The sequence below is a fragment of the Motacilla alba genome, chromosome 4, assembly GCF_015832195.1.
Source record: "Motacilla alba alba isolate MOTALB_02 chromosome 4, Motacilla_alba_V1.0_pri, whole genome shotgun sequence".
Taxonomy (NCBI): Eukaryota; Metazoa; Chordata; class Aves; order Passeriformes; family Motacillidae; genus Motacilla; species Motacilla alba.
This window is the reverse complement of record NC_052019.1, coordinates 71,370,742-71,396,889: the sequence shown is the minus strand read 5'-3', so window position 1 is coordinate 71,396,889 and position 26,148 is coordinate 71,370,742. Positions and strand designations below refer to the sequence as shown.

Below are 26,148 nucleotides of genomic sequence, written 5' to 3'. Positions count from 1 at the left end.
CCAAGCAAAGAGATGGCCTGAGACCATTCAGTTCTAAAATACACTAAAAGTGTATGCTGCTCTAAAATCAGAGTGCTCTAAGCTCTGACAGGAATATCCTTATTCCATCAGGAAAAAAGGGGGAGCTGTTAAGGACCAGGGTCTGAAGGCACTGCTTTATTGCTGCGTGTCACTTGTCCTACGTCATCAACTGGTGGGGAAGTCAAGTTTCCTGTTTAAAAGGCCACTGTTATAATTATTTAATTACGGAATGACAACTCACCAGGAACAGAAGTGCTTCCACTACAGATCCCTTGTGGCCCAGTCCAGCCAGAGGAGAGCAGTAGGATGACATTTCAAGATGCTCTCAGAAACCTGCGTGAACTTGGAGCATTACGCTTCCAATAGGTTCAGCAGCACGGAAAGCAAGCTGGCAGAAGGTGGACACAGCCAGGAGTTGTTTCAGGGGACGGCTTCCCCACAAAGCCAATTGCCTTTGAGCCCCCTCAGCCCCCACCCAAACCAGTCTCACTGACAGAGCAGTTATGAAAATGAGCAGGCATTTAAACTGCAAGCCTTCCCAGTCCCACCACGTGGTGCAGGCAAGCCCCAAACAGCACCCAAAAGCCACGCACACCTCTGCTATTCCAGACAAGCCAACCACCAAAATCCCCCTTCTTTGGGGGAAGCCGGGCAAATCTCCTCGGGGGGAACTGCTGCCACCTGACCTGGCAGAATCAAAGTTGAGCCTACGTCATTCCAACCACAGAAGCGAACCCCACAACCTTCTCCCAAGCCCGTTTCTCCTCGTGGAACAGACTTGAAAGGGGCTGGACGCCATGGCTTCCCACCTTGCTCTGAGCTCACCCACGCGGCACACCCGAGCCGGGAGGGTGCCGTGCTGAGGGGACCCGAGTGGCACCTCAAGGTGTGGTGACCAGGGTTCACCACAAAAAACAGCAGCAAGGACAATCCCTGCAGAAGCCAGAGGAATGCAGCTGGAATGACCCTTGACCCCTGGCAGGAGCTCTGGATGTGCCAACGTGCCAAGCACAACGCTCACAATGAGCACGGGATACCTCACTCCAGCTGCTCACAGCTCCTGGGAAAGCTGGAACCCAGCTGTGGGATCACACACCCCGCACAGCACAACAAAAAGAGAGGAAGCCAAAAGCTTCAAGGAACCGACCGCCACTCACAGCAGGTAACAAATACAGCACTTGGTTTATTTTTGTTCTCAACTGAAACAAGACTCAGTAGGTTCCTCACCCAAGCGCTCCTGAAGTGAGCAGAGACTTGCAGCAAGAAGTCTTCAGAGGTACAGTATTTGTATCATACAGAGTACACAATAAATTACTATCTACATGCCACAGACCTACAAAAAGTTACATACAATGTAAAAAAATACAGTATTTTCTGCTCTTTTTTTTGTTTTAAATTTTTTTCTGTACATTTTTTTTTAATTTACATTTTCATATACACTTTTTGTAAACTTTTGTGTGTTTTTAGAAAACTGAAACCACATAACAGTTATGGACTTACAGCATCACTCTTACCTTTCTAAAGCAACGCTGGCACCTAGGAAACAGCTTTTAGCTTGTTTGCTCCTTCATTTCTACTTTGGCACCACCACACCTCACACCGTTACTCTGAGCTACTTTAGTCTGCTTTAGCCATGTCCTCACCAGGGAGAAACACAATTAGACTGGAATTTGTGCTTTGATAACGAAGTTCAGAAGAAAAACCATTACATTAACTACTTCACCATCACATTTACCTGATATTTTACTGCGTAATTTCAACTTCTCCTGCACTAACTGCTTCACATCAGCATGCAAACAAGTCTGATTATGACTCAATCAATAACATGAATATACTGAAAAACAACTACAAGGGTTAAATATTCAAAGGAATGTAGACCTAGCAAGGTTTACCAAGTTAAGAAGTCTAAGCTAATAGCATGGATTGACATGTTAAGATTTGAAACACACTGAAGTGTACAACGTGAATTTCAGTGTAAAAACATCTGTACTAAAGAAAAGATGGAATTACTCCTGGGCACACAACCTATACTATCTCAAAGTGAAAACTATATTGACTAGAAACTTCCTGCTTACCACACATACTCCTGGTGTGAAATAGGGATCCCTGAAGTTTATAAAAGCCAAGCTTCCAAAATTGCTACTTGGAGTACACAACTCAAGACCCTGCTGAAAAGGAAAAGCAGTTTCAGTGTTGGGCCCATCGGAGAGCCAATCATTCCAGCCTGGCACAATGTACACACACACGTGCTCCATGTAACCCACACAGCCACCGGGATCTAACCCCAGAGGAGCACCACTCCCAGGAGGAGTGGAGGTGCCCTCGAGAGGGACTGCAGTCCAACCTCCTGCTCCAAGCAGGGTCAACACCGAAATCAAGCCAAGCTTGGGATTCTGTCATGTGGAGTCCTGAGAACATCCCAGGACAACAACTGCACAGCTCCTCTTGGGCCCCTCCCTTGCTTGACTGAACGCATGGAGCAAGTTTCTTCCATGAACCAAGCGCTTCCCATTTAATCTTCAGGAAAACTTCTCACTCCTGCTCCATGCTTCTCAGGCAAGACCCTGAAATCAGCTCAGGTGTTGAGCTGCTGAGGGTTTTGGACCACCAGGTACAGAACTACATTCATGGCTGTTGACAACAGAACCGTACAACAACTTTTTTTTTCTTTTTTTGCTGCTCTGGGGACCTGAAAGAATTTTTTTTTTAATTCCTTAAAATTACAACAACAAAAAAACCAAGGCAGGCATTGAAAGCATTGATATACCACAGCAAGTTTTGCCTTAATACAGTTTACAGATCACCACCTCATTTATTATTGCCAAAAGACTCTACGGTGCATTCAACACCTGAGCCAAACACAATCCAGGCTCGGTGCTAAGAGCGACAGCTGAGAGTTTGCCACTTGGGTTTAGGTTTGAGTTCAAAGAAGAAGGTGCCTTCCAGATCACTCGGAGGAGAACTGCTAAGGCTTTCTTCCCCGCTGCTCATGTCTTCACAGGAGTCTTCACTAGAAGGAACAGTGGGAAAGGTCATTTTAACAAAGCACAACCCTTTCAAAGTGGCAAAGTTCTCCTCAATCCTGGCGTTTCTTGCACGCTTCTCTGTTGCTAGCAGCAACATCCCACATCTAAAAGCTGCTGCTCAGCCTAAAGCTCCTTAGGGCTCCTGAAGCTGAAATCTTAACAAGGCACGATCCTCCTGATGCCAACAACACCCTACCGATCATGAAGCCAGTGTTCCAGACAGCAAGCATCAATTCCTCCAGGAGACTGAAAACCTTTGCAAGCCTTCCATAAAAACCAACGGCGCCTCCCCCCACTCGGCCAAGCACCTCTGAACACCACAATGACGGCCCCCCCTTGTCTCCATGCGCTGAAGGCACATTCCAAGCCCAGCAATGTTCTCAGAGCTAGCACTTGGTTTTTTTCCCCAAGCAGCAGCGATCAAGCCATAGTTACACAGAGGAAAAGGAGAATTCCCAACAAATGAAGCAGCCAAGCGTTACCCACCTCTCACTTCCATTGAAGCATCCCCCCTCCGGGATCGTGGGCAGCTCGGGAACACTGTAGTAACTGTTTTGCAGGTTTTGGGCTGTACGCCTCGAAACAATCCAAACCAGTTTTTTGTGATCAGGCTTGCAGCATTCAGGAGAAGAATAATCTGCCAGGCATTTAGAGACCAGCTCCCTCCAGTAAAGAAGTTCACTATCACTTATCTGAAAAAAAAAACCACCAAAAACTCCATAAGTTAGTTAGTCTGTAACACACATGCTCTAAGGATAACTCCTGCCTCCATTTCACCTTTTTGGGAAAGACCTGGAAAAAAACGTCAGCCAAGACAGAAGTGAGTCATAACTGCGATACCTTTGTCAAAGCTGCTTTAAAAGGTGAGCTACCAACTCCCACACACCTTCCAGACAAGTCCCTGTTCAAGGTGGAGTTAGGTTGACAGTTGGCCTGTCAGTCCTTGTTACCATTTTCTTTATCACTTCCAAAGGAGAAATGAAACAAAGGTTATTCTACTTTAAAATGGAATAAAACTTTTTTAAAACTCCATTTTCAAATGGAAGCGAAGATTTTTGAACTGCTTCACAACAAAATAAACTTTAAACCACCATTTTAAAATGGAATCATGTACTTTAAGGAACTACTTCTATCCCTTAAGAAACTGGGGTTGTTCCATCTGACTGTAAGAGTGAAAAGCTGCTCCTAGAGGAGCATCAACAGAGGCAGCACGCAGCTAGAGGCCATGAATCCTGTTTTAATTCATAGGATAGCCTGAGCTGGAAGGGATCCACAAGCATCCAAGCATCATGGAGTTCAACTCCTGGCCCTGCACAGGACAAACGCACCGATTCCAGCCTCTACCCGAGGGCACTGTCCAAATGCTCCTTGAGCTGTGCCCATTCCCTGGGAGCCTGTTCAGTGCCTGACCTCCATGCAGGGGAAGAACCTTTTCCTGATATGCAGCCTCCCCTGACACAGCTGCAGCCATTCCCTCAGGTTTAATTATTCAGGCAAAAGGAACATGCAGCCCAGCAGGCCCAGAACAGACTGGAACTTTGTCCAGACCACACAACAGCCAGAGCTGTACAAGTTCAATCAGCTGCCTGTTAAAGGGTGCATTGTGTACACACTGGGTCAGCAGTTCCTCTGATTTTATACATTTAAGCTGATTTTTCAACTGCTTCTTTCAGCCAAACAGAACCTGTAAGGACACATTTAGAGACCCATTTAAGGGACCCCTAAATGTGCCATCACCCATCATTAACAGTGTCAGGCCAAAGAACCCACTGAAAACACTCACCTTTGAATGCTTTTGAACACGCAGAAGGATCTCCAGCAGCTCAACAGATTTCAGCGTCTGAACTTCCAGAGTGAGAAGGCACAAGGCCAGGACAGATGGCTGAAAGGACCAGAATACAGCACTCAGCACCACAGCCACCACCACAAACCTACTCAGCAGCTACAAACAACTGCTTCGACTCACTTTTGCTTTAGAGAACACTAGACGGCAGTTGCAAGCTTTTAGCTGTGCTTCCAACTTGTCCAGATTCAACACTTCTTTCCTGTGAGACAGCCAAGAGAAGAAGGAAGGGTCTGCGTGAACGAGCGTTCCCTCGCCAGGAAGCAGGACCTGAGGAGCTGCCTCCTCTACAGGCAAGGCTGCAATCACCTCTGATGGGACGAAAAGGGGGCTCAGCAAACACCACCAACTCACCTTTCTGAGGTATGACAGAGTACAATAGTATGGTACAAGTGCAAGAAGGTTAAGGCAGTAGTAGCTTTAAATTCAAAGTGCAACTTTTCTGAAATGATCTTTTCCATCCGTTTCAGGTCGGACACAGTGCATTTACATTGGCTGATCCGGATGATCTCGTGAGCAGATGGCACATTGCATTCCTCCTCCACCACACGGGCGGCCAGCTGCATGCAGCAAACTCCAATGCAAGACAAATGCTTTGGTTTCACCTGAAAAACCAGACGAAGCGCCGTGAATGCATCACCACCCAGCAACCCCGGGCTTCAACACCAACTGTGCTTGGAATACCCACACTTCTGACCAGCTCCCACTCCACCCCCAGGCACAAGCAGTTCCATCAGTTCAGCTGGAGCAGAGCCCAGGAGGCAGCACCGGGCCGCTGGGGCTGAGCAAGTCAAGTGCCACAGCTGAGCAGCCTCTCCTCAGGTTGTTCCCCACCAGGACACAAACGAGTCGCGGTGGGAACTGCGATTCCCTGCTCCCCCGAGCGGCAGCGCTCGCCCAGCCTCGCTCGCAGCCCACACAAAGCCCGAGCCTGTTCTGGGCAGCCCCATCCCTCCGCAGCTCGTTCCTGCCCCTGCTCCTCTCTCCCCTCTCCCTCTGTGCGTTTTGTGCCACTTCAAGGCCCGTCCGACCAGAGAACCGATGCAACGTCGTTTTCCCTGCTGATCTAACAATGAGGAACTGGTTTAGTGCAAGCTTCCTGCCTTAAAGCAGCACAACCACGATAAAAACGACCAGGAAATGATCACTAGGTGTCGGTCCCGAGGCTAAGCTAAGCTCTAGCAGAGCACCCAGAGACAGCCTCTAACACTTACTGGTTTGTTTCCCTCAATTCCTCCCTTCTCAGACATCCCCGTGGTGATGGTTACAGATTTGTTAGAGGAAGTAAATCAAGCTGCTACTCGTCTTTAGGGGTGAAAGGAACTGCACTCAACTCCAGGTTCACAAAGGAGACCTCAGAGCTGCTGCTGCATCAACAGCCATACTTTTATACCTTCATAAGAGCCAAGAATCTGTCCAGAATGTTGACAGCCAAAACAAACGTTTCAGTTGCAAAGCCAAAGAAGTTGGTCAGACTCCAAAGATCTTCCACCTTGGCATTCCTTTGTCTTGGACACAGAGTGTTCTCATTCTAGGGCAAGAGAGGCAAAGCCACAAATATTATTATCACTGCGCCTCACTCCTTAAATCGCCTTTTATTTAGATCAAACAGAAACAATTTTTCCCTTAAATACTTTATTTCACTTGAATTGAAAAGAAAATAAATGTAGGCACTTCGGACTCAAATCACACCCACGGCTCAGAGATTACAGCCGGGTCCGGAGTCTCACTGGTGCACAAGCACTCCTCCTCTCCACTTGCTGCTTTTAAGACACATTTAAGACCTTTTTAAGCTGCCAACTGCAGGCACACACAGTGACTCCTGCCCTTAGAAAGGACCGCACAGCTCTCTGCCTTGCATGACAATATTTAAGCAACAGCTCTGCTTTCACAACAAACAAGCAGACTTACCTCAGGGAATTTTTTTTTTTTGTTAAATATTAAGGCTCTTCCCAAAGAGCTCACAAACACCCGAAGGCACGTAATAAGCCCGTCCCGAACTCAGTAAGGACCTTTGGTCGTTAGCGCGGAGATGTTTATGGTCTATTTACATTCTGCTGTTCAGCACCGAGCGGTCCTGCGTTCATTTCCCCAGACAGCGCCAACGAAAAGCCGCCGGTTCCCCTGCGTGTTACATCCCACCTCCCCTGCAGCGGCAGGAAGCTCCCCTGACGGAAACAATACACAACCCCTCGCTCCTGTGCCCGCTCCAAGTTTAAACAGTAAATACCGAACACCTCGAGTACGAAACGCCTTGCCCCGCAGGCGGCAGCGCTTGGATAAGGTAACGTTAATAGCTACAGACGAACACAGAATTAAAACAAAAGGCAAGCGGAGCACACAGAGAAAAGAATTAACTTCCCGCAGTTGAAGCACTTCAAATTCCATTAGCCGGAATTTTCTCCGAAATTTTCTTTCGGCCCTGAGGAGCCCCCCGACGCCCTCACCCACCTCGGCGGCGCCCTCGATGAGGCTGAGTCCCTTCTCGCGGGGCTGGAACCGCCCCTCCAGCTCCAGATGGAGGTTCAGCTGCTTGAAGAGCCACAGCGCCTCGCTGCTCATCTTCCCTTCCCTTCGCCTCCTTCCCCTCCGCAGCAGGGAAACAAAGGGGCCCCGCAGGCCGGGGGCGAGGGGACACGGGCCCCCCCCGCAGCCCTCACCGCTCGGCGAGGGGGAGGCGAGCCCGGCTCCCGTCACCGCGCGGACGGGGGTGGGCTCGGCCGCTGACCCCGCATCCAGGCAGGGCGGCCTGGACCCCCGCGCGGAGTCACGGCGCTGTCACGGCACCATCCCCGGCCGCTCTCCTCCGCCCCGGCCCCGGCCCCGCTCCAAGATGGCGGCGCCGCGTCCCCGCCCACGGCTTCTGTTGTCCCGCGCGGAGCGATCCCCGCCGGTGAGGCGGCGCGCGGAAGTCAAATAGGCCGCCCCCCGCTCACGCGGCCCGACGGCGCCCCGACGGGTCCCCGAGGTCCGGGCAGGGCCCGGCCGACCCGCGGAGCTCCAGCTCAGCGAGGACCGGAGCGCCACCTCGCTGCTGCGGCGGGGCGAGGAGGCCGCGCGGAGGGACACGGCGAGGGACGCATCACGCCTTTAAAGGGACGCCAGCGGCGCCTCATCCGTTTTGAAAAGACCGCCCAAACCCTCCCGCGCTCGGATTGGCCCGCGCTTCCCGGCCCCTGATTGGCCAGCGGCGCCGCTCGCCCCGCCCTTTCCCCGCCTCGCGGAGGGGCGTGTTGTTTACCGGCGGCGATTGGCCACCGGCCGAGGCCGGCTCTGTCCTGATTGGCCAGCCGAGTTCTGCCTCCGCCCCGCCCAGTGCTCCGAGCCCTGGCAACCGCGGCGAGCCCGCGCGCGCGCGCTCTGAGGCGATGGTGGAGGTTGGGGGGGATAGCGCTCACCCTCAAGTGCCTCAGCGCTCCCGTGTCCCCACAGCGCCCGTCCCTCAGAGCTTCCGTGTCCCCACACCGACTGTCCCTCAGCCCTCCCGTGTCCCCTCAGCGCTCCCGTGTCCCCACACCGCCTGTCCCACAACATCCCGTGTCCCCTCAGCGCTCCCGCGTCCCCACACCGCCTGTCCCACAACATCCCGTGTCCCCACAGCACTCCCGTGTCCCGATCCAGGATAAAGATGAACACTGAACTGACGGGAGCAGCCTGAGGATGCTCAGCCCCCGTGGGCCAAACTCTTCGTGTATCTCTGCGGGACTCTCCCCATGCTGTTCCTTGAGGGCTCCAAAGACCCGTCTGGATTTAAAACCCCTCCCGTGTCCTACTTCATCCTGAGATTTGTGTGCAGCCCGGTGTTGCGGTGATTTTGGGATGTGCACTTCCACACTGTCCTTCCTGTGGAATGAATTGAAGGCCCAATGGGTCAGGAAGGAGGTGGTGGATCAACCCCCTAAGTCAAAGGCTGCATCAAAGTGCTTCTTAGCTTAATGGAGTCCTCAGGACCAGATAAAACAAAATAAATAATTGTCCGGAGGCTTTGTGGGTCTGTTCCAACGTGCTCGTGGACAAACACAAAGGGATAAATGTCCCGGGACAAACCCAAAGTGCAGCAATCGGACATGTGTACACACTGGAGACAAAAGTCTGGGGAGGTGACTCCAGCAGATTAGTGCCGGGTTTGACCTGCTGAGGCTCCGCAGCTCCAACAAACAGAAAATGTTTATGAAATGTCACAGGCTGGAAAAGTAAATCCGCCTTCTCCACCGAGCCATCAGCAGCGCTGGGCTCTGCCAAGCTCTATTTCGAGGCACAGTCCCTGGCTGCAGTGCCAGTGATGACGGCCAACACTCCCCTCAAGTTTATTTTGATGCCGAGGACTCCGAGATTGCTGGAAACACGCGCGACTTTTCCTCAGGGTGTTCCTGACGTGGGCTGGAGTTCCTGTAGGCACCAGCAGATCCAGCCGACCATCCCTCCCATCACACAGACTGATTTCTGGGGAGGATAAAAGCTGCTTTGAGACATGGACCTGCTGCGGTTTGAACAACTGCCGTTAATGGAACCGACTTCCGACAGGCTGCAGGCAGTGACATCACTCAGGTCATGTTTACGGGATGAGTCTCTCGGCTCCAGTCTGTGGCACTCAAATCCCCTTAGCAGTTGCTCCCTTCTTTTCTTCCCCACATTCCAAAGTGTATCTTGCTATCACAGAGATGGAGCAGGGATGTTCTTCCTCCTGTACGAAAGCACGTAGCGGAACACACATTCCAGTTTACCTCAAAGGACAAAAAAAGGGGCTCATTTTGTAAGCACAGGGGATGACAGCTCCACAAGTAGCAATTCAGATACCTGCTTGAACACAAACATTCCTTTCCCTTTACTAATTTCAACCTAACAGAACACTCTGAAAAATTATCCCTCATATCTCAGGTAGCCTAAGGGGGGAATCTCTTATCAGAGCATGGCTCGTTTCCCAGGTTAGGAGCGAGGGATCACTGCCCTATCTTTGTTCCTCAATATTAACTCACTAGTTGAAAACAGCTCAGCAGGATCAAGGGAAAAAGAAAACAAACAAAAAAAACCCCAAGCAAACCCCAAGGATCCTTAATATAAGTGATGGACTGCACCTTTGGGATTAAAAACAGGCCAAATGAGTCTGCTCCCTGTGCTGTCTGGACCTGGCAGAACAATGGAGTGTTGTGGGCAAAGGAGGAGTCATGCTGAGGTCAGCGAACAAAATCTGTTGTTGTTTTCTATTTTTTCCCTTATGCAAGGAATAATTTTCTTTCAATGTGCTGCTTATTTGGGATTCAGGGAAGTGAGAATGTGGGGGGAGAATGAGAAGTGTTTCCAGCATTCTGAGGAAACACAATTTACCTCCTCTGTAACGTGCTTTACAGAGCTGCAATTCCTTCCTGACATTCTTTGGGAACCCTGAGATGCACATCCTATGAAACAGGGATTATTGTGAGCAGCCTGGCTAAACTACCTTCCAATATGGCCGGGCAAAACTTGTCCAGGCATGCCCAGAGCAGCTCCCCAGGAACGGTTCTGGGTGGCTAAGGGCTGTGTATTGACTGGCAGGGGATGATACAGAGGTGTTGATTGGGCCCTGTGGCATGTGGATTTCCACACCTCAATAGGATTACAAACCACGGTGACTAAGGGACACAGAGTAATTAACGCTCCAGACACGGCCATTGTCTTCCCACTCTGGACACCCACGGAGGAAAAACAGGGGTCACTTGGAACAACAGCTCCCTTGAGCCACTTACTCGAAGAGCTCCACACAATTTGCAGCCCCTAATTAATCCAAGCGCCCCTTAGAATGCTCCATACCCTGTTATTCTGGTGTGGAGGACACCTGGAAGGCAGCGGTCAGAGAGCAGTGTTTTTATACAAAACACACATATTAGAAAACACCTATTAAGGCTCCACCTGAAACAATTCACAGATTCTGTTGCTTCAAGAGCAATGGGAGCAGCGCCTTGGGGATAAAAGCTATCAAAACCTTGGCATGAGCTTCCCCTCACCAGGCCCTTTGGGAAGGAGCAAGTCTAGGAGATGAAATGATTCATAAATCTGTCAGAGTTTAAACTCTGTTCCCCAGACAGCAGCCCCTGAGGGAAAGTGGCATTCGATCCTGCAGTAGCCATGGGAGCAGTGTTTCCTCTGGTCCAGCTCCTGTCTGCCCAGAGGAGTGTAATTCCACACCGCTCACCTGGCGCTCCTGGAAAGCGAGTTCAGCATTCATAAAGAAACGCGTTTATTCAGATTTATCGCGTGCTGCCTACGAGACCAAAGGAGAGCAAGGCATCCCGCTAAGAGATTAAACGGAGCTTGGTGTTAGGGAAGAGATTCACTGGACAAACCCAGAGAGGAGCAGTGACAGCGCCTCTCGCAGAGACCACACCCCGAGTTCCAAGCAGCTGCTGGAATAAGGAAGGGAGGGGGCAGAACAGAGAAACCCAGCGTATTCGCTCAGGAAACTCAGAGCACAAAGTATTTTGAGCAGACAAAACCCAAGCACAAATCAATGGAAACTTATTAAGTTTAGGACAGAATCTCTGTTATAACTCAAATAAATCAGCCAAGTACTGACAGCACTTGGTTTACCGAAAATAACAGCTGCCTTATTGATATAAGAACCCCTATACCAGCACAGCTGCACCACAGTCCTGGGACAAGACTCCCAGGAGGAGTGTCCTAAAAGAGACAAGTCCAAAAACCTGCTGGGAAGCAGTTTCTTTCTTAGAACACGTTCTTATTCCCAGTAGCTGGCAAAAAACTTGTAAAGCACAGCTAAAAACTAAATTGCATGCAGTGCTAAAACCCCGATTCTTGAAGGAAATTCCAAGTCTTCACTGGGAATTTTCACAGACACAAAAGGATTCAGTTCCCGAAATAACACCAGGGACAGGCCCCTGGCTGTTATGTCACAGCTCTGAGCGAGCCCACGTATACCACGCTGGGAAGCAGAGAATTTCCTGATCCCTGACACCAGCAGAGCAGGAGGAAAAGGCTACAGAGTGAGCTGGCTCTGTGCTGAACCCGACGCTCTGCCTGTGTTGTCATGGAGGCCTCTCTCCACACACAGAGCTGGAAAGATCCAGAAAGCGCTCAAGAGCAAACACAGCACGAGTGCAGCACAAGCTGTTTTTTTTAGGATCATCAAATCTCGTTTCAGAGGGTTTAGAAATGGCTCTGGCAGGAGGAGGGGAAGGAGGAGCCTTGCCCCCAGTGCAAACCCTCATGGAGAGACAGCCCGAAGGAAGGCACTCCTGGTGGCTTCACCAGGGCCACGGCAACACCACCGGCAGCTCTGTCGCTCGCGGGTCATAGCTGCCCCACCTCGTTCAAACCTCACTCCACGGCCACTGAGAAACAGGAAGGGAGCAGGACAGACTCCAGATCTGTGACACATTCCAGGACTTGCCCAGCGACTGCAATTATTCATGGTTTCTGTTGGGGGTGGATGCAGGTATCACCCTTTGTCTTAGTCCTGCTGGCTCCCACTCACTCTCCTGTCAGAAACCCACGCTGCATCTCCAGGCCTAACAAAACCCCACTTGCTGCCTTTTGTGGCTCCGTCCTGCACAGGGAACCTTGCAGGAGCCCAGGGAATGCCAGCAAACGGCAATAACCTGCCTCCAGCGCGACTCAAGTCGTCTGAAAGGCAGCTGTGTGTTTCAATAGCCTCGCGCTTGTCAAAGCATGACCACACAACCAGCAGCTGGCTCAGAGGCCTCCTTTAATAACCGTGTGTGACTGGAAGGTGCATTTAACTCGCTGCGTATTTTTGTCACTTACTTTAAGTGGGTTCTTTTATATAATTGACAGGATAATTCTAGGCAGCGTTGTACTTAAGGCTTTGGAAAGTTTTGTTGGTTTTTTGTTGGGTTTTTTTTTTTTTAGAAAGGTGGTTCTGCATAATTTCGGGAGGCGTTTTCAAAATCACAGGGATTCTGCATAAATGGAATTTAAATTAGTCATTAAAAGTTAAACCAAGGGAAAAAATAAAGGCAGTCACCTTCCTGCCTGTAGAACCAGGCAACTGCTGAGTAAAATGATTTGCTAGGAAGCATTCAGCTACAAGGACTGGATATTCTAAATTTATGTCATGATTTTACACCCATTTTCTAATTTAACATGCCATTTTCCATAAAAGATGAGAAGTCCCTTAATTATCTCACAAAATACTCCTTTCTCTCCTTTCCCAGGCTGTCTTAAATTCTTGTATGTCTTTTGCAAAAACTGAAATCTTGGGACAATGTCTTCTACACTTGGCACAGGGATAATCACTAATTATGAGATGGCATCAGCCAGTATACAATTCTCTTTATCGGCCAACACCAACACAGACTATCACAGATGGAAGGGTTTTTCCAGCTGTAAATGTGCAAAGTTTCACTCCAGTGGATCGGTTGTTCGTACTGAAATAACAGGCAGCTGGAATTCTGCAAGTCTTGCGGAGCCTGCTGCCCTTATCCCCATACCAGTAAGGAGTATTCCATTTCCCCCCTTGCTTTCCAAAGAACAGCCTTTAGTCATTGCACTGGGACATAGTGGCCTGCTCCTCTTCCCCAGTAATTTGCACCTCTGTTTCAGGAGACGGACTGCTCCGAGAGGGGTGAACGGAGATGCACAAAGCTCCAGCCCAGCCCCACAGATGTTTCCCAAGGAACAGCTGCAGGAACATTGCCAGCATAGTTCTGTCTCGGGATACCGCATCCAGGCACGTTTCGCTCACACACTGCTGCTCCCTGCCAGAAGGAATCATCCAGACAGGCTTTCTCAGATGCACCAGCAGCGAACGTGATCCTGATCCACACAGAGAAGCGCAAGTTATCCATTGGGAAAGGCACACCTACAACCGTCACAGCAACGCGATTCTTTTTGTAATGTTATAAACTCCTGCGGTGCCGATATCAACTCCCCAGGACACAAACCATCCCATTATAAATATTGATCTTGACAGGAAAGCGCAGCCACAGCCAGGTAATCAACGTGGACTGCCTTTTAAAAAGTGAGAAAATCAAGGAATGTTTATGTGTTGGAAGGGAAAAATGGAAGAAAAGCTGTACTCAATGCCACCACTCTGCCAATACTGACAAGGTAAAACTGGGAACGCTGCTCAGGAGGAGGCACATTGGTGTCGCTGTTGGCGTTCTTGCACGTGTTTCCAATTAATAATCTATTTTCTGGGAAGAATGATGGATTTACTGGTGGCATTCCCAGGGTGAAGGGGACAGTCTGAAGAGATTACTGTCACCAAGTTAAATGAAATGGAGCCGGAACGGCACACGTTCCAAAGAGCCGAGCAAACGGCAGAAAATAGCAGCTCTGGCTGAGAAAATCACATTATGGGGCTGTTTATTTAGTAAAACTAAATCAGGTAACAAGGTTAATTTAGTGTCTGCAGCTCCCCTCTCAGAATTAATCACTGAGTGAGGTGAAAGAGGTGCTTCATTTGCTAAATGTGAGCACGTATTTGACTGTTCTGGATGAAAGCAGAACTGTGTCCTGGTGTTTTGAGGAGCTCCATGCTGGGAACAGATAGGAAGAGACTCTTGTGCAGCTCAAAGACAAGGGCTTGTTTTCCCAGTAAATAATTTAAATTCCTGCTGGTAGGAAGAGCAGGGTGGGAACAGCTACACAGAGTCCTGAGAGGCCTTTGTGGAGATGTTCCACTCGAGCTGACACTCCTGTCATTCCACTGGTGGTGCCCTGTAAGGCCAGCAGCCTTCCTTGACAGCTGCAATGGAAAGCTACGTTTAAGCTCCGAGAAATGAAGGAGCCTGCATCTAGTTTCCTTTTTTCCTTTGCCACATTCTTGCAGAATACCGGTTTGGGGTTTTTTTTTTTTAATTTTTTCCCCCAAAGGGCAGCTAATTATTGCCTGTAGGAACAAGCAGAGCTGATGTACCCCTCAGGTGGAATAGCCTAATAATTTGTGTATACGGATTTCCACACTGCTTGCTCGGAAAAACAGCATTCCATAGACTGATCCATTGCACCAAAAAAAAAAAGCGAAGGTTTTTTAAAAACTACTAGTGATTTTGTGTAGTGCAGTTTTCACAGAGACGCGACAGTTGAGCGCTCAAACCCCATCTCATTCCCCTGGGAGAGGTCCTTTGTGCTGATAATTTTGCCTTGAGAAGCACTTACTCCCTGGAAGCTGAGCAAAACCTCGTCAGGTAATTTCACCAGAAACCATGATTTTAGGGTTCTCCTTGTTTCCTTCTGCTGCTTTCCCCAACAGTCCACATTTTCAAGCTGTCCCTCTCACAAAGAAAACTGAGTTGAACTTTCTTTTCAGCTTTTGGAAAATCGAGAAATCCTCAGAGTCTGTCTCCCCCCTTTTTTTTTTTTTTTTTTAAGGTTTTGTTTTTTAAACCAACATGAAAATTGTCTCCTCTGGGCTGATCAAAGCCTGCTTGCTACTCGAAGGATCACAGGTTGGCAATAAATATAGATAAGTTATGTAATGGCTGGAGCACAAACACGGCGCTAACTCCAGGGATCGCTGGCCGTGCTCTGTCACAGAGGGGACTTCAGCAGCTGAACCCAAACAGTTCAGCTGTTATTTTTATTTTTTTCCAAGTTATTTTTATAAGCCTGCATGCTTGCAGCTCCTTGGGATATTCAAATAGCTCCTTGATTTCTTGGAGCTTAAACTATTTTAATGCAGCCTCACAACCTGCCTGGCACGAAGGTGAGTTTCCCCTTGCTCGGAGGCTGCCGTGTGATTTGAACTCCCCGAGCTGAACTTGGAGCGCACCTAAGTTGGGTGGGTATGAAAATCACCACAAACCTTTGCATCCCTGGTTGGCAGGGACCTTCAAGATGATTCCAGTCCTACCCCCTGCCATGGGCAGGGACACCTCCCGCTGTCCCAGGGTGCTCCAAGCCCCGTCCAGCCTGGCCCCGGACACTTGCAGGGATCCAGAGGCAGCCACAGCTTCTGTGGGCAATCTGTGCCACGGCTGTCAGCACAAAGCCCTATTGCCTCTCTCCATCTCTCCTGCAAAAGAGGCCCAAACACATGGAGCTGATGCTCCATCTCCTTCCCAGCAGTGCCACTAAATCCCTTGGTTGTGGTCACCGCCACAAACTACCACTGGGATTTGGGAAAGCTGCCACAGCTTCACAGACTTCTGAAACACTGGCTCTTAGGCAACGAGACCCAGAAGACCTAGAGTGGAATTGTGAAAGCGAGATAAAATTCCAGCAGGACTTGCCCTTCTCTACACCTTCTGAAAGTCATATTCTGTTTCAAGATAAAAATAAATAAAAATGGAAGGGAGCAGCACACGGCAGGCTTGGATTTGAAGAACAGTTCACCCTGTGCATGGAGGAGCTTCTGCAGCAAAAACAGCCTTTCATTTCAGTCTTACGTGTTACTAGGGAAGGGGTTAAAAAAGGCTTGACATGGATGAATTTTTAGCAAACTGCTTCAGTTAATTTGCTGGAAAATGAAGAGAAAAAAAAATTCTCTGTTCTCTCTCAATGATTTATGTCACTGTGCTTATTATCTCCAGAGGAAATCCTCCTTTGTGTGCTGTCTGAACAGCCAGTAACTACAGATACTGGAAGGAGTTTAAAGAAAACAATTTGCCTTTGCTCTGAACTTCTTGCTTTTATCTCCTCATTTCAACCTCTGGTGGTGCGGCAAGATTCTGACACTCATCACTGTGCCAGGATTTGCATGCCAAGTATTTATTCTTTTCCTGGTCTTTGCTGCTCAGTATTGTAACACAGCTCCAAATTAATTTAAAATTAAAAATTAAAAAAAAAAAAGGCTCAGGTTACAAAACGACTTAAACACTCAAAAGCTTGTCCAGTTCTCAGGGCATAAACGGAGCTATGAGACAACAGCTCAGCTTCCACAGCACTTCAGGCATCTTGTGCTGTCAGTGGGAATGCCAGACACAGCCTGGAAACAAGGAAAAGGACAGTGCTGCAGGCCTCCGTGCCGGGGAAGGCCTAAGGAAGTAAATGAAGACCAGGGCAAATCCCAGCTTACATTTTGCAGCGCAGTAAACAAGGGATCACCAGGGATAACACAGGCAAGCTCTGTTCCAGCACACACAGCCTGGGAAACACGGGATGCGCAAGGAACAGGCGACACCCTGACACTGTCGCCGAGGATCGGCACAACTCGGGGCTTCCTCACAATTAACTCAGAAAGAAACACCTTCCGCCGTGGCTTCGCCAGGGTTTTAAAAGCCACTTTTAAACGCCCGGAGCCCCCCCCCCCCCCTCCCAACCCCGCGCCCTCACGGAGCCGCGCACGCGCCGCAGACGCCACCGCGCGAGCCGCCGCCGCCGCGCGGTGCTTCCGCCAGGGAAAAGAGTCCCCGCTGTCCCGTCCCCCTCCCCCGCCCTCGTTCACAGCCACCGGGCCGGGGGGGAGAACCGGGAGGGGGTGAACCGGGACGGGAGAACGGGGAAGGGAGAGAGCCGCCTCCAGCCGCCGCCGGCCTCCCGCATCCCTGACGCGGGGCTTTGTCCGCGGCCGGCGGCGCTGAGGCGAGGCGGTTCCGCGCTGAGGCGCGCTCGCGCCGCCTCGCCGGCGCTTCTTTCTCCCTCCCCCCCTTCCCCTCCCCGAACCCCCCGGGAAGCGGCTGGCTGCGGGCTGCCTCTCGCTCCCCTCCCCTCCCTTTTCGTTTTTATTTTATTTTATTTTAATTTAACCCCCCCTCCCTCCCCTTCCCGCGCGGCGGCGGCCCGCCTGACCCCCCCCACCCTCCCCTCGTCCCCCCAGTTTCTCCCCCTCACCCTTCCCGCTCCCGTCATGGCGACATGAGGAGCCCGCCGGCCGCCGCCGCCGCCGCCCCGGGCATGGGCCCCGCACGGTGCTGAAGCGCCGCCGAGGAGCCCCGGCGCCGCCGCCCCGCCATGGGGTGCTGATGGCCGGGCCCCGCCGGGCACCCCGCCGCCGCGCAGGGGAGGTGAGAGCCGCGGGGGGACGGGGGATCGGGGCTGCGCGGGGCGTGCCGGGCAGCGCCGTACTTACAGACGCTGGGATTTGTTCAGGCGCAGAGAGAAGGCGCGCAAAGCATCCTGCCGGCGGTGCTTTGTGTGCCCCTGAGGGTGCGGTGGCCGGCGGGTCCCTGTCCCGTCCCCTGCAGGGCTCGGCAGCGCATCTCTGCCCCCGGGTGTGACAGTGGTCACAGCGCGACGCGCGGCATTTACAGTCACAGAGTGCTAAGGTGCCGGAATGCACCTTGAAGATGACTTAGTGCAGCCCCTATGCCATGGCAGGACACCTCCAGGTGACCAGGTTCTTCCAAGCCCTGTCCAGCCTGGCTTGGAACACTTTCAGGGTTGGGACATTGACAGCCTCCCTTGGGCAACCTGTTCTAGTGTCTCACCACCCTCATGGTCTTCAGAATAACGAACCTAAATTTCACCTCTTTCCATCTGCACCCATTACTCCTTGTCCTATCCCTACAGTACCCGAAGAAGAGTCTCTCTCCAGCTTCCCTGTAGGCCGCCTGGTTTTGGGTTTTGTTCTCTCGTCGCTGTGTACTTCATTTGCAGAAGTGGGCTGCACTCTCTCCCCGCTTCCCTCTTGGCTCTCCCGGCTGTGATGGAAGAAGTTTCCTTGAAGGAAGAGCAGCACTGTGTGCTCTCAATGCATCTCCAGAGGGGTGAACTGGAGGGAGTGAGATTGCCGTGGGTTTTTGTGCCTATGGTAGAAAGCAGAGTGGCAGAAAAAATTCTCACAAAAACTTGCCCACTGTACCCAGAAAAACCTGCTTTCCTGTCCTCCCCTTTTGACCCTGTGAAGGAGGGAAAAAGGAACATTATCCCTCATTTTACCACTCTTTAAGGATCTTAGATGGCAGGCTGATTCAAGCCTGAATTTAAAAATCATTCCAGCATCAGCCTTTGTCTGCTCCTAGACATTTCTGTGGTGCACTACAACAGCACGTACACAGCACAGCCCCTTTTAAAGACAGAAGGGTGAGATTTTTTAAAATAAAATGTTTAAAGTGAGCAAGATGCAAGTGGTGCGTGACACACTTGGCAAAGGGGAGCATCTCCCATTCTGCTGCAGGGGCGGCAGCTGTGGCCCCATCTCTGCCCCAGTGCAGGTGCACCTGGAGCCCAGGTCAGGCAAGGTGAGGCTGTCTCTCAGAAACCCAATTGTGGCATCTTTTCCTTGTCTCGAGGGCTGGATTTTGGGTCCCTGCAAACGATTCAGATTTGGTTTTCAAGTAGTTCGGCTGGCTCGTGGGGCAGGAGGAGGGCTTGTTCTCTCATCAGAGCCTCACAGACCTTGGCGTGGGGTGTGGGAAGCTGATTGTTTGGCTTCTCCCCAGCAGGAACTGAACTTGCACATGGGGGGGGGTGTGTATAGATACACACCCACACACTGAGTTTTAATTATCCTTCACCCCTGTGCAGAACTTAGGCACAGTTTGATGTGGCAGGACTGATCCTAGCTGCTGCTTTTGCTGTGTCTGTTCTGTATTCCCAAGCCCCGCACTGGATTTGGTCTGGGACCCTGATTAAAAACACTGATAGTGCCTGTGGGGAGAGCCCTGCTCTGTCCAGATCCCATCCCATCCTCTGGATGCCAGCCAGGGCCAGGCTCTGCTGCTGCTGTCCCATGTTTGGGGTGTCCCAGGGCTGCAGCCCGTGCTGTGAGCAGGAGCTGCACTGCACCTCTCTGCCTGGCTCTTGGGAGCTCTGTTTCCCTGGTTCCAGCCCTGTCTATCTTCCATCTTACAGTGACCCTTGGATGCAGTCGTTGTTTGTGGGTGAAGGAGTTGTTTCCCTGTTTTCTGGTGGTTCCAGTAATAGGTGCCTGCATTTATCAGTTTAACCAGGGGTCAGTCCAAGCGTGACACTGTTCAGTGCTCCTGTCGCTGCCCTGGGAGAAGCTTTTTGTCCAAGTGGTTACAGCTTTGTCAAGCTTTGAGCATCTGCCCTGTAATTACAGCCCCTTTGGTTTTCCACTCTCAGCCTTCCTGTGCTCACCTGCCTCTTTGCATCCCTCACGCAGGGACTGAAATGAGACCTCCAGCAGCCACCCTGTGGTGGATGGTGCCCTCCCTCAGGGCCTGCTGGAAGACTCTTTCCCCTGCACACCTGCAGCCATGCAATGGTCAAAGCAGTAATAACTCTTGACCTCAAGCTCAACTGGCTTTTGGGGAACATTTTGTATGCACAGGTCTAATGACTGTGTTTTTACCAGGCACTGTTCTGTTTAGGAAATAAAGTTCAGCATCACACCAGTGGAAACGATCCATTTGAGCTTGGTTGATGGAAGGGATAGATAAAAACATCTGCAGCATATGCCACACTGAGGGATTTTTAAAAGGTCAGGCACGACCAGTGGCCTCAGGAAAACTAGACATCATCTTTTGAGTGCCAAATGATAATCCTTAGGACTCGACTGCCTGAGCCCGGACCAGACTGTGAGTGAGGAAGACCTCGGTCTCCAGATGGAGCTTGACACGGCTGTGGGATCGGAATTCCTCCCCTGCAGTACGTGGAATGTGTGCCCAAAAAGGACTTGCCCAGGCACCTGCCTGTATTTGCCTTTTTTCCTCTGCTCCCATGACTTGGTGGGGCCCGAGGAGCCCCTGACCAAAGACCTTTCCAGCAGCACACTCCGGGGAAGCAGCAGCAAAGCCAGGCTGGCCAGCAGGGAGGTGGATTCTAAGGGGGATTCTACTGCATGGAAAATAGCTGTTATTGTGCTGCATTCTCAAAAGCCGAAAAAGCACAGTGAAGTCATTGAGATGGAAGGAAATCTCAGGTGTCTCCAGTCTCTGTACAAAGCAGATGTGGTCTGACATTTTCCCTTCCTGTGTGTTTGCTGACTGCGAATGTTATCAACACTCATGCATTAACCACAGTGGCCATTTGCACTTGCTGTGCCATAAACTCCTCTGAAAGCTCACTCATCAATAACGTGTTGCTGCAGATACTCTGTCTTGCTCAGCAGCCCCGACACCAAACATCTTGCCCAGGGTGGTGGGAGCTGCTGGATGAACCCATCTGCCAGAGGCTTTTGGACCTTTTTGGTGGTTTCCACTGCTCACCACGAGACCCTGTTTTTTGGCTGGGGTGACTTGACTACTGTGGTCTGTTAGACAAGAACTTGGCTCCTGAAGACTTCAACCTTGATGCTTTTTACTGATTCTGACTGTAAATCTTGGCCTTGACATGCTCCTAACTGCAGCTGACCCATCAAGCTCAGCTTAGTCCCCATTTGTGGGAGTCCCGTGAGCGCTCCCATGCACGCAGGGCAGGAGCAAAGCGGGGTTCACCCAACTCTGCCGTGGGAGCGGCAGCAGGAGCGCTCCAGCGGCTGTACACACTGCCTCAGACACTCTGCTTCCTTGCCCTCCATGTGCACCCCGCTCTGGGTTTAGTTTATTTTGGGCTCAGGACCGGCTCTAGGTTCTCCAGGACTGTGGGTATATCAAGGCTGTCGTAGGACAGGAGAGATGAAGACGCAGGCAAGAGCCAGGACTGTGCCTGTGCCGTGCCATTTCAGCGGACAATTGGAATTATATCCTTTCCTGCATTGTCTCAACAAGAGGCTAATTAGTCAGCAAGCTCGAGCTCCTGGAGGGTAATTAAGCTTTATAACTGTGGGTTCTCCTTGGTTGATGAGAAAGAGGAGGCAGTACCCTCAGAGCACAAGAATGCTGCTCTGCAGCTACTGTGCTGTACCTCATAATTGATCTATTGTTTCAACAGCAGATAATTCCTCATTTCCTCGTAATTATCTCTTTTTACTGCCTCACACTGTATCCTGATATTAGCTGTAATCACTAATTTATCCTGAAGCCAGTCAGAATCTACAAAGCAAAATATTGGCCTTGGTGAGCACTTAGGCTTCCAGACAGAATTCTCTTTGGCTGTTGTCAAGAGGAGTCAAGCCATTAAGACATTTTTTGGATGTGGCTGTTGAACTGGGTATAAACTTGTTGGGTTTCATCACTGTTCATCCGTGGTAATGGCTGACTGCTGCCGGCAGACAGAAAGAGGTACTGCTGAATCCTGGCTCCGTTTCTGCCCACAGAGCCATTGTATTTATTTGGTTTCAGGGGATTATATTGCTCAAAAGGTGCTGCATGATGCTTTAATGCCTGTTGGCCCTTGCCTCCGGAGAGTTAGTTTTTATGGGCTTGAAAGCCTCTGGCCCTATTTTATGAAATTACTGCTCTCCCTCCTACTTTGGGAGCTTGGTTTTCCTTGGAGTGAATCCCTTCAAGTTACTGTTGATTTCTACCAAGTTACATTGGTGGTGGGAGAAGTGAATCATGCCCTGCATGTGTTGCTTTGAGGAGACTACCAGTGAGACATTACATAATGCCAGGTTTGCTTTGCCCTTTTTTTTTTTTTAATTTTAAAGCCTTCCTGCTGCCTGAAGAGCAGACAAGCTGCTCTGGGCTCCTTTGAGGCTTTAGCCCTTGGGATCCCCAGGTGCTTGAGGCTGCCAAGTACCTCAGAAGGTCAGCTTGTCTGAGGCCCCAGCTTGAGCAGGGCCACCTAAAACCAGTTGTTCTGTGCCATTTCCCAACACTCTTTCAGTGCCTCCAAGGATGGAAACTCCACTCCCTCCCTGAGCAACCCGGCCAAAGCTCCATCACCCTCACAGGACAGAAAAATCACTGATGGCCACTGTCTGCACACAACCATTCAGCCACCTAGCAATCCACCTCGGAGTCTGCTTATCCACACCCTACTCCAGCCAGCAGCCTGCCCAGACTTTCCATGGCCTTCTTCTTGCTACCCAAGTACTCAAGCCCCTTCAGTCTCTCCCACAGCTTGCCAGACGCAGTTCCAGCTGGGCTTTGGCTGTTGTCTGACCTCATCCGCAGCTGCCTCCACTACCCCGTGGTCACTGCAGCTAAGGCAGCCTCTGACCCTCCCAAGTCCCAGCAAGCCCCTCTTTGTGGGAGCGTGGGGGTCCAGTGGGGGTCCAGGGTGCTCCTGGGTTCCGTGTGCTCTGCCTGCACACATCACAGTCCTTGGGAGTCCCCGCAGGGACCAAGGCACCAGCATCTCCTCTTTGCAACAGGGCCGGTACCCCTCCTCTGCAGCTCTCCCACGTCCCGGGAGCCATCCCACCACAGCTCTGTGACCCAAGCCTGTGTGCTTTCACCTGCACACAGCCCTCCATAAGCAGACACACTCCTCAGGGAAGCCCCCCAGGGTGCTCTCCCTACCAGGAAGGGTGTGGGGAATTTCTCCAGAATGGAACTTCTTAGACATGGCCATGCTTACAAGCAAATGCTGAAGGGGAGCCCACTTCCCCAGCATTTGTTGTTATTTTTTTGATACCTTCCTATCTCATCCCACATCTCCATCCATCCCCCATCCTGTGTCTCCCCTGAGCCTATTCTGTAGTTATAAACCTTGAGGTGGGGCAGAAGGTTTCCTTTCAGTGCCGGCAATGACCCGCTTGCACCCTTGCCCTTGTCCCCAGACACTCCACTTACCTCCATGGTGGGGGTGGGCACCGCCTGCTTCTCTGCTGCGGATGGGGCTGAGCCTCTGCAAGCTGCCAGTCCCAGAGAAAATCCTGCCTCTATCCCCTGAAACTCTGATGTTGTGCAGCCTGCTCGCTTCCTCCTAGAACTCCTTCAGTTGGCACCACGTCTCTTCCAAGACAGCCAAACTTACTGCAGGACCAAAGCCCTGGGCACTCTGTGGGGGGGAATGTCCCTGCGGCGTGCCACCACCATGCCTGAGACTGCTTATCCTGGAGCAGGGCTGCCAGAGCCCCGTGGGACAGCAGCCCAGCTCCACACCAGCTCTGGCAAAAGGCACTGTTGCTGCCTCAGCTGCCTCTTACATAGGCTTAGCCCAGGTGCTGCTGAGTGGGTGCTTGGCTCTCCCTAACTAGGGGCAGCTGCTGATGCTCCCTGGGAGCTGCTGGGGTTCCGTGGCTCAGCGACAGCAGCGCCCTCAGGTTCCTCAGAGGTTCGCAGGTGTTCCCCAGTACTCCTGAGCCTTGTCCCCAAAAGATCCAGAGAGTCCCTGAGCAGAGCCCTGAGGCTGCCGAGCAAACCTTGGTCACTGGCCGGTGGGAGCTGCTCATTGCTTTGCCAGTGGTGCACAGGGAGTTTGTACAAGGCTCAGCCATTGCTGCCTCGGATTTATCTGTCATTTACATTGGAAAAAGCATGAAATTAATGGGGCTCATTTCAGCAAGCACTCGTTTCTCTTTGCTTTATTCTGCCTGGCGCTTCAGTTCTGAACAAGAAGATGGCACCATCTTTTTGCCACGTGACCCTTGTGATTGTCCCAGGCGAGGGCTGCCTGTCCTTGACGTGACACCCCAGTTCACACAATAAAGGCTCACATTCCTGACCTGTTCCTGAGCCTTGGGACAAACTCTGCTGCCAGACAATAGCAGGGCCCATTCCTACTGAAATCTATCCTGTGGCTGATTTCTGTAAACCTTGTGAGGAATTTACATTTTCCGTCCATTTTTTGGTTCAAATAAACCATAATCTCGGAGCAGAACTCAGAAAAAATATGTAGAGTTTCATCTCCTTTTTTGTATCAACACATACGGTGTGCAGCTGGAGCTGTTCTCCTAGGGCTGAATCCTGAGTTTCCCTTTTATCCACAGTTTGCTTGCTCTCTTGCTGCCGCAGCAGGGAAAAGAGCTGGGATTAAAGCAGCCTGTTTGCACCACTTGAAAGCTGTGCCGTGGAATATTTAAGCCGCTACTGACCAAAGACCTTTCTGGGCAAAGGCTGCTCGAACGGACTCATCTTGGCAGTTGCCAGACAAAAAGGAAATGCAAACCTCCACCTCCTCCTCCTCCTCTGGCCCTTCCTACCAGAGCCACTAGCACGGGGAGTGGGGCGGGCATGGGTCTGGAAGCACACCCATCTCGCCAGGAGGGAAGAATGGTGACATTGTCTGAAAGTTCAGTCAGGAGTTCATCTTCTGCCTCGTTTTTTACAAGTTCCTACTTTGGAAAATACCATTTTAAGTTTCCTGTAAACAGCAAACCCCTGATGTCAGCCACAAGGCTGGGGGGGTGAAGGGGAGCAGAGATCTCTCAGAAGTGGTCCCATTAATGGAGCAGCCCTTTTCCAGAGGGCTCCTCCTTCCTAGCTGCTAAATGGACCCTGGGATTTCTGTTTCAAAACAAGACGTAAAAACCCCTCCCCTGCCTCCCATCAAAGCGCTGCTCTGCATTCCCTGTTCCACCCGTGGGTTTAGCTGGCAGGTTCCTTTAAAATGTTTGGAAAAATTCAGCTGTTTGGAAAACCGGCACTAAAATGAGGTCAGCTTTATTTGCACTCCCAGGAAAAATCTGGTTGGAGGAAAAGAAGTGGCGAGCGTGTGATGTACATGAGCCCGCCTGAACGATGCTGCCAAAATACCTCGCAGCCTTGCCTTTGTACCAGGTTGTGGGAGGCAGCTCGGGCTGAGTCACACAGACAAGTGGCAAGGGCCCTCTTCCTCTCCCAGCCTCCAGAAAATTGCCTCTTTCCGAATTTGGGCCTGGGCATGGCTCGGAGGGGCTGCTGGTTGAAGGTGTGAGATCACCTGCAGGCCCTTAGTCACCAACGCTGCTCCTGGGGAGAATTCTTTCTGCACTTGGGATTTGACCAGAAGGCAGTTTGTTCCTCCAAACATGCTCACTGACTTAGGTGTTAACATTTGGAATTATATTCCCAAACCTACTTTGCCCAGCCATTTAGCTTGAAAAATGGTTACTCTCTCACAACACGGTGGAGCTGTTTCCATTGGCCATTTATTTTTACGTCCCAAACCAGTCGATTTGAGCCCACGCTGCTCATCTATTGCTGTCACCTCGGGCTGTGCTGTGGCATTTCCCTCTGGCCAGCACAGGGTTCCAGGCTGCCTCCCTGCCGGGGCGTGAGGAAAGAGTTAAGCTGGGAGAAAGCCCCAGGTACTAAAATTAACATCCATCCCAGCCCCCGGCCACAGCTTCGAAATTTCTAATCACAACTTGCAGTTAGGCATTTCTGCTAGCGGTAGGCTTGGATCCTTTGAAATCACAGATGGCTGGCTGGAGCTCCGAGGAATTCAGTCTCCTCCTCTCTTCCTCCTGCTTCGCCTTCCCCCCGGTGCCCAGAGAAATGTGTGTGCAGGTCATCTGTGAGGTTTTATTAGTGCCTGCTAAAGCTGAAGCAGATTTGGCTGCTGCTCCCTGAAAGTAGGAGGTCTGCAGAAATTGGTGTGGTGCTCCAGCTCTGCTGGAGTTCCTCCCCTTGTTCAGAGCACCCACCTGGGCTGATGTGCAAAGCAAAGATAGTGGGGTTTGGGCTGTCTCTAGCCCTGGAAATC

At 51.1% G+C, this 26,148-nt stretch overlaps 2 protein-coding genes across 2 annotated transcripts in view; one reads left to right on the top strand and one right to left on the bottom strand.

Moving 5' to 3' along the window:
• Positions 1-1,184: 1,184 nt before the first annotated feature.
• Positions 1,185-7,742, bottom strand: CCNG2 (cyclin G2). Its single transcript, XM_038134156.1, has 7 exons — positions 7,342-7,742; positions 6,284-6,421; positions 5,245-5,495; positions 5,014-5,092; positions 4,831-4,929; positions 3,534-3,739; positions 1,185-3,031 (listed from the first exon to the last, which is right to left on the bottom strand). Exons 1-7 carry the CDS (start codon positions 7,450-7,452, stop codon positions 2,899-2,901), a joined length of 1,017 nt encoding a protein of 338 aa, XP_037990084.1. The 5' UTR covers positions 7,453-7,742; the 3' UTR covers positions 1,185-2,898.
• Positions 7,743-17,309: 9,567 nt separating this feature from the next.
• CCNI (cyclin I) overlaps positions 17,310-26,148 on the top strand; it is a 23,568-nt gene continuing 14,729 nt past the window's right edge. Inside the window, exon 1 of the mRNA XM_038134155.1 lies at positions 17,310-17,792. The gene's annotated coding sequence lies outside the window, so the exon portion shown is untranslated. The remainder of the gene's footprint in view (positions 17,793-26,148) is intronic.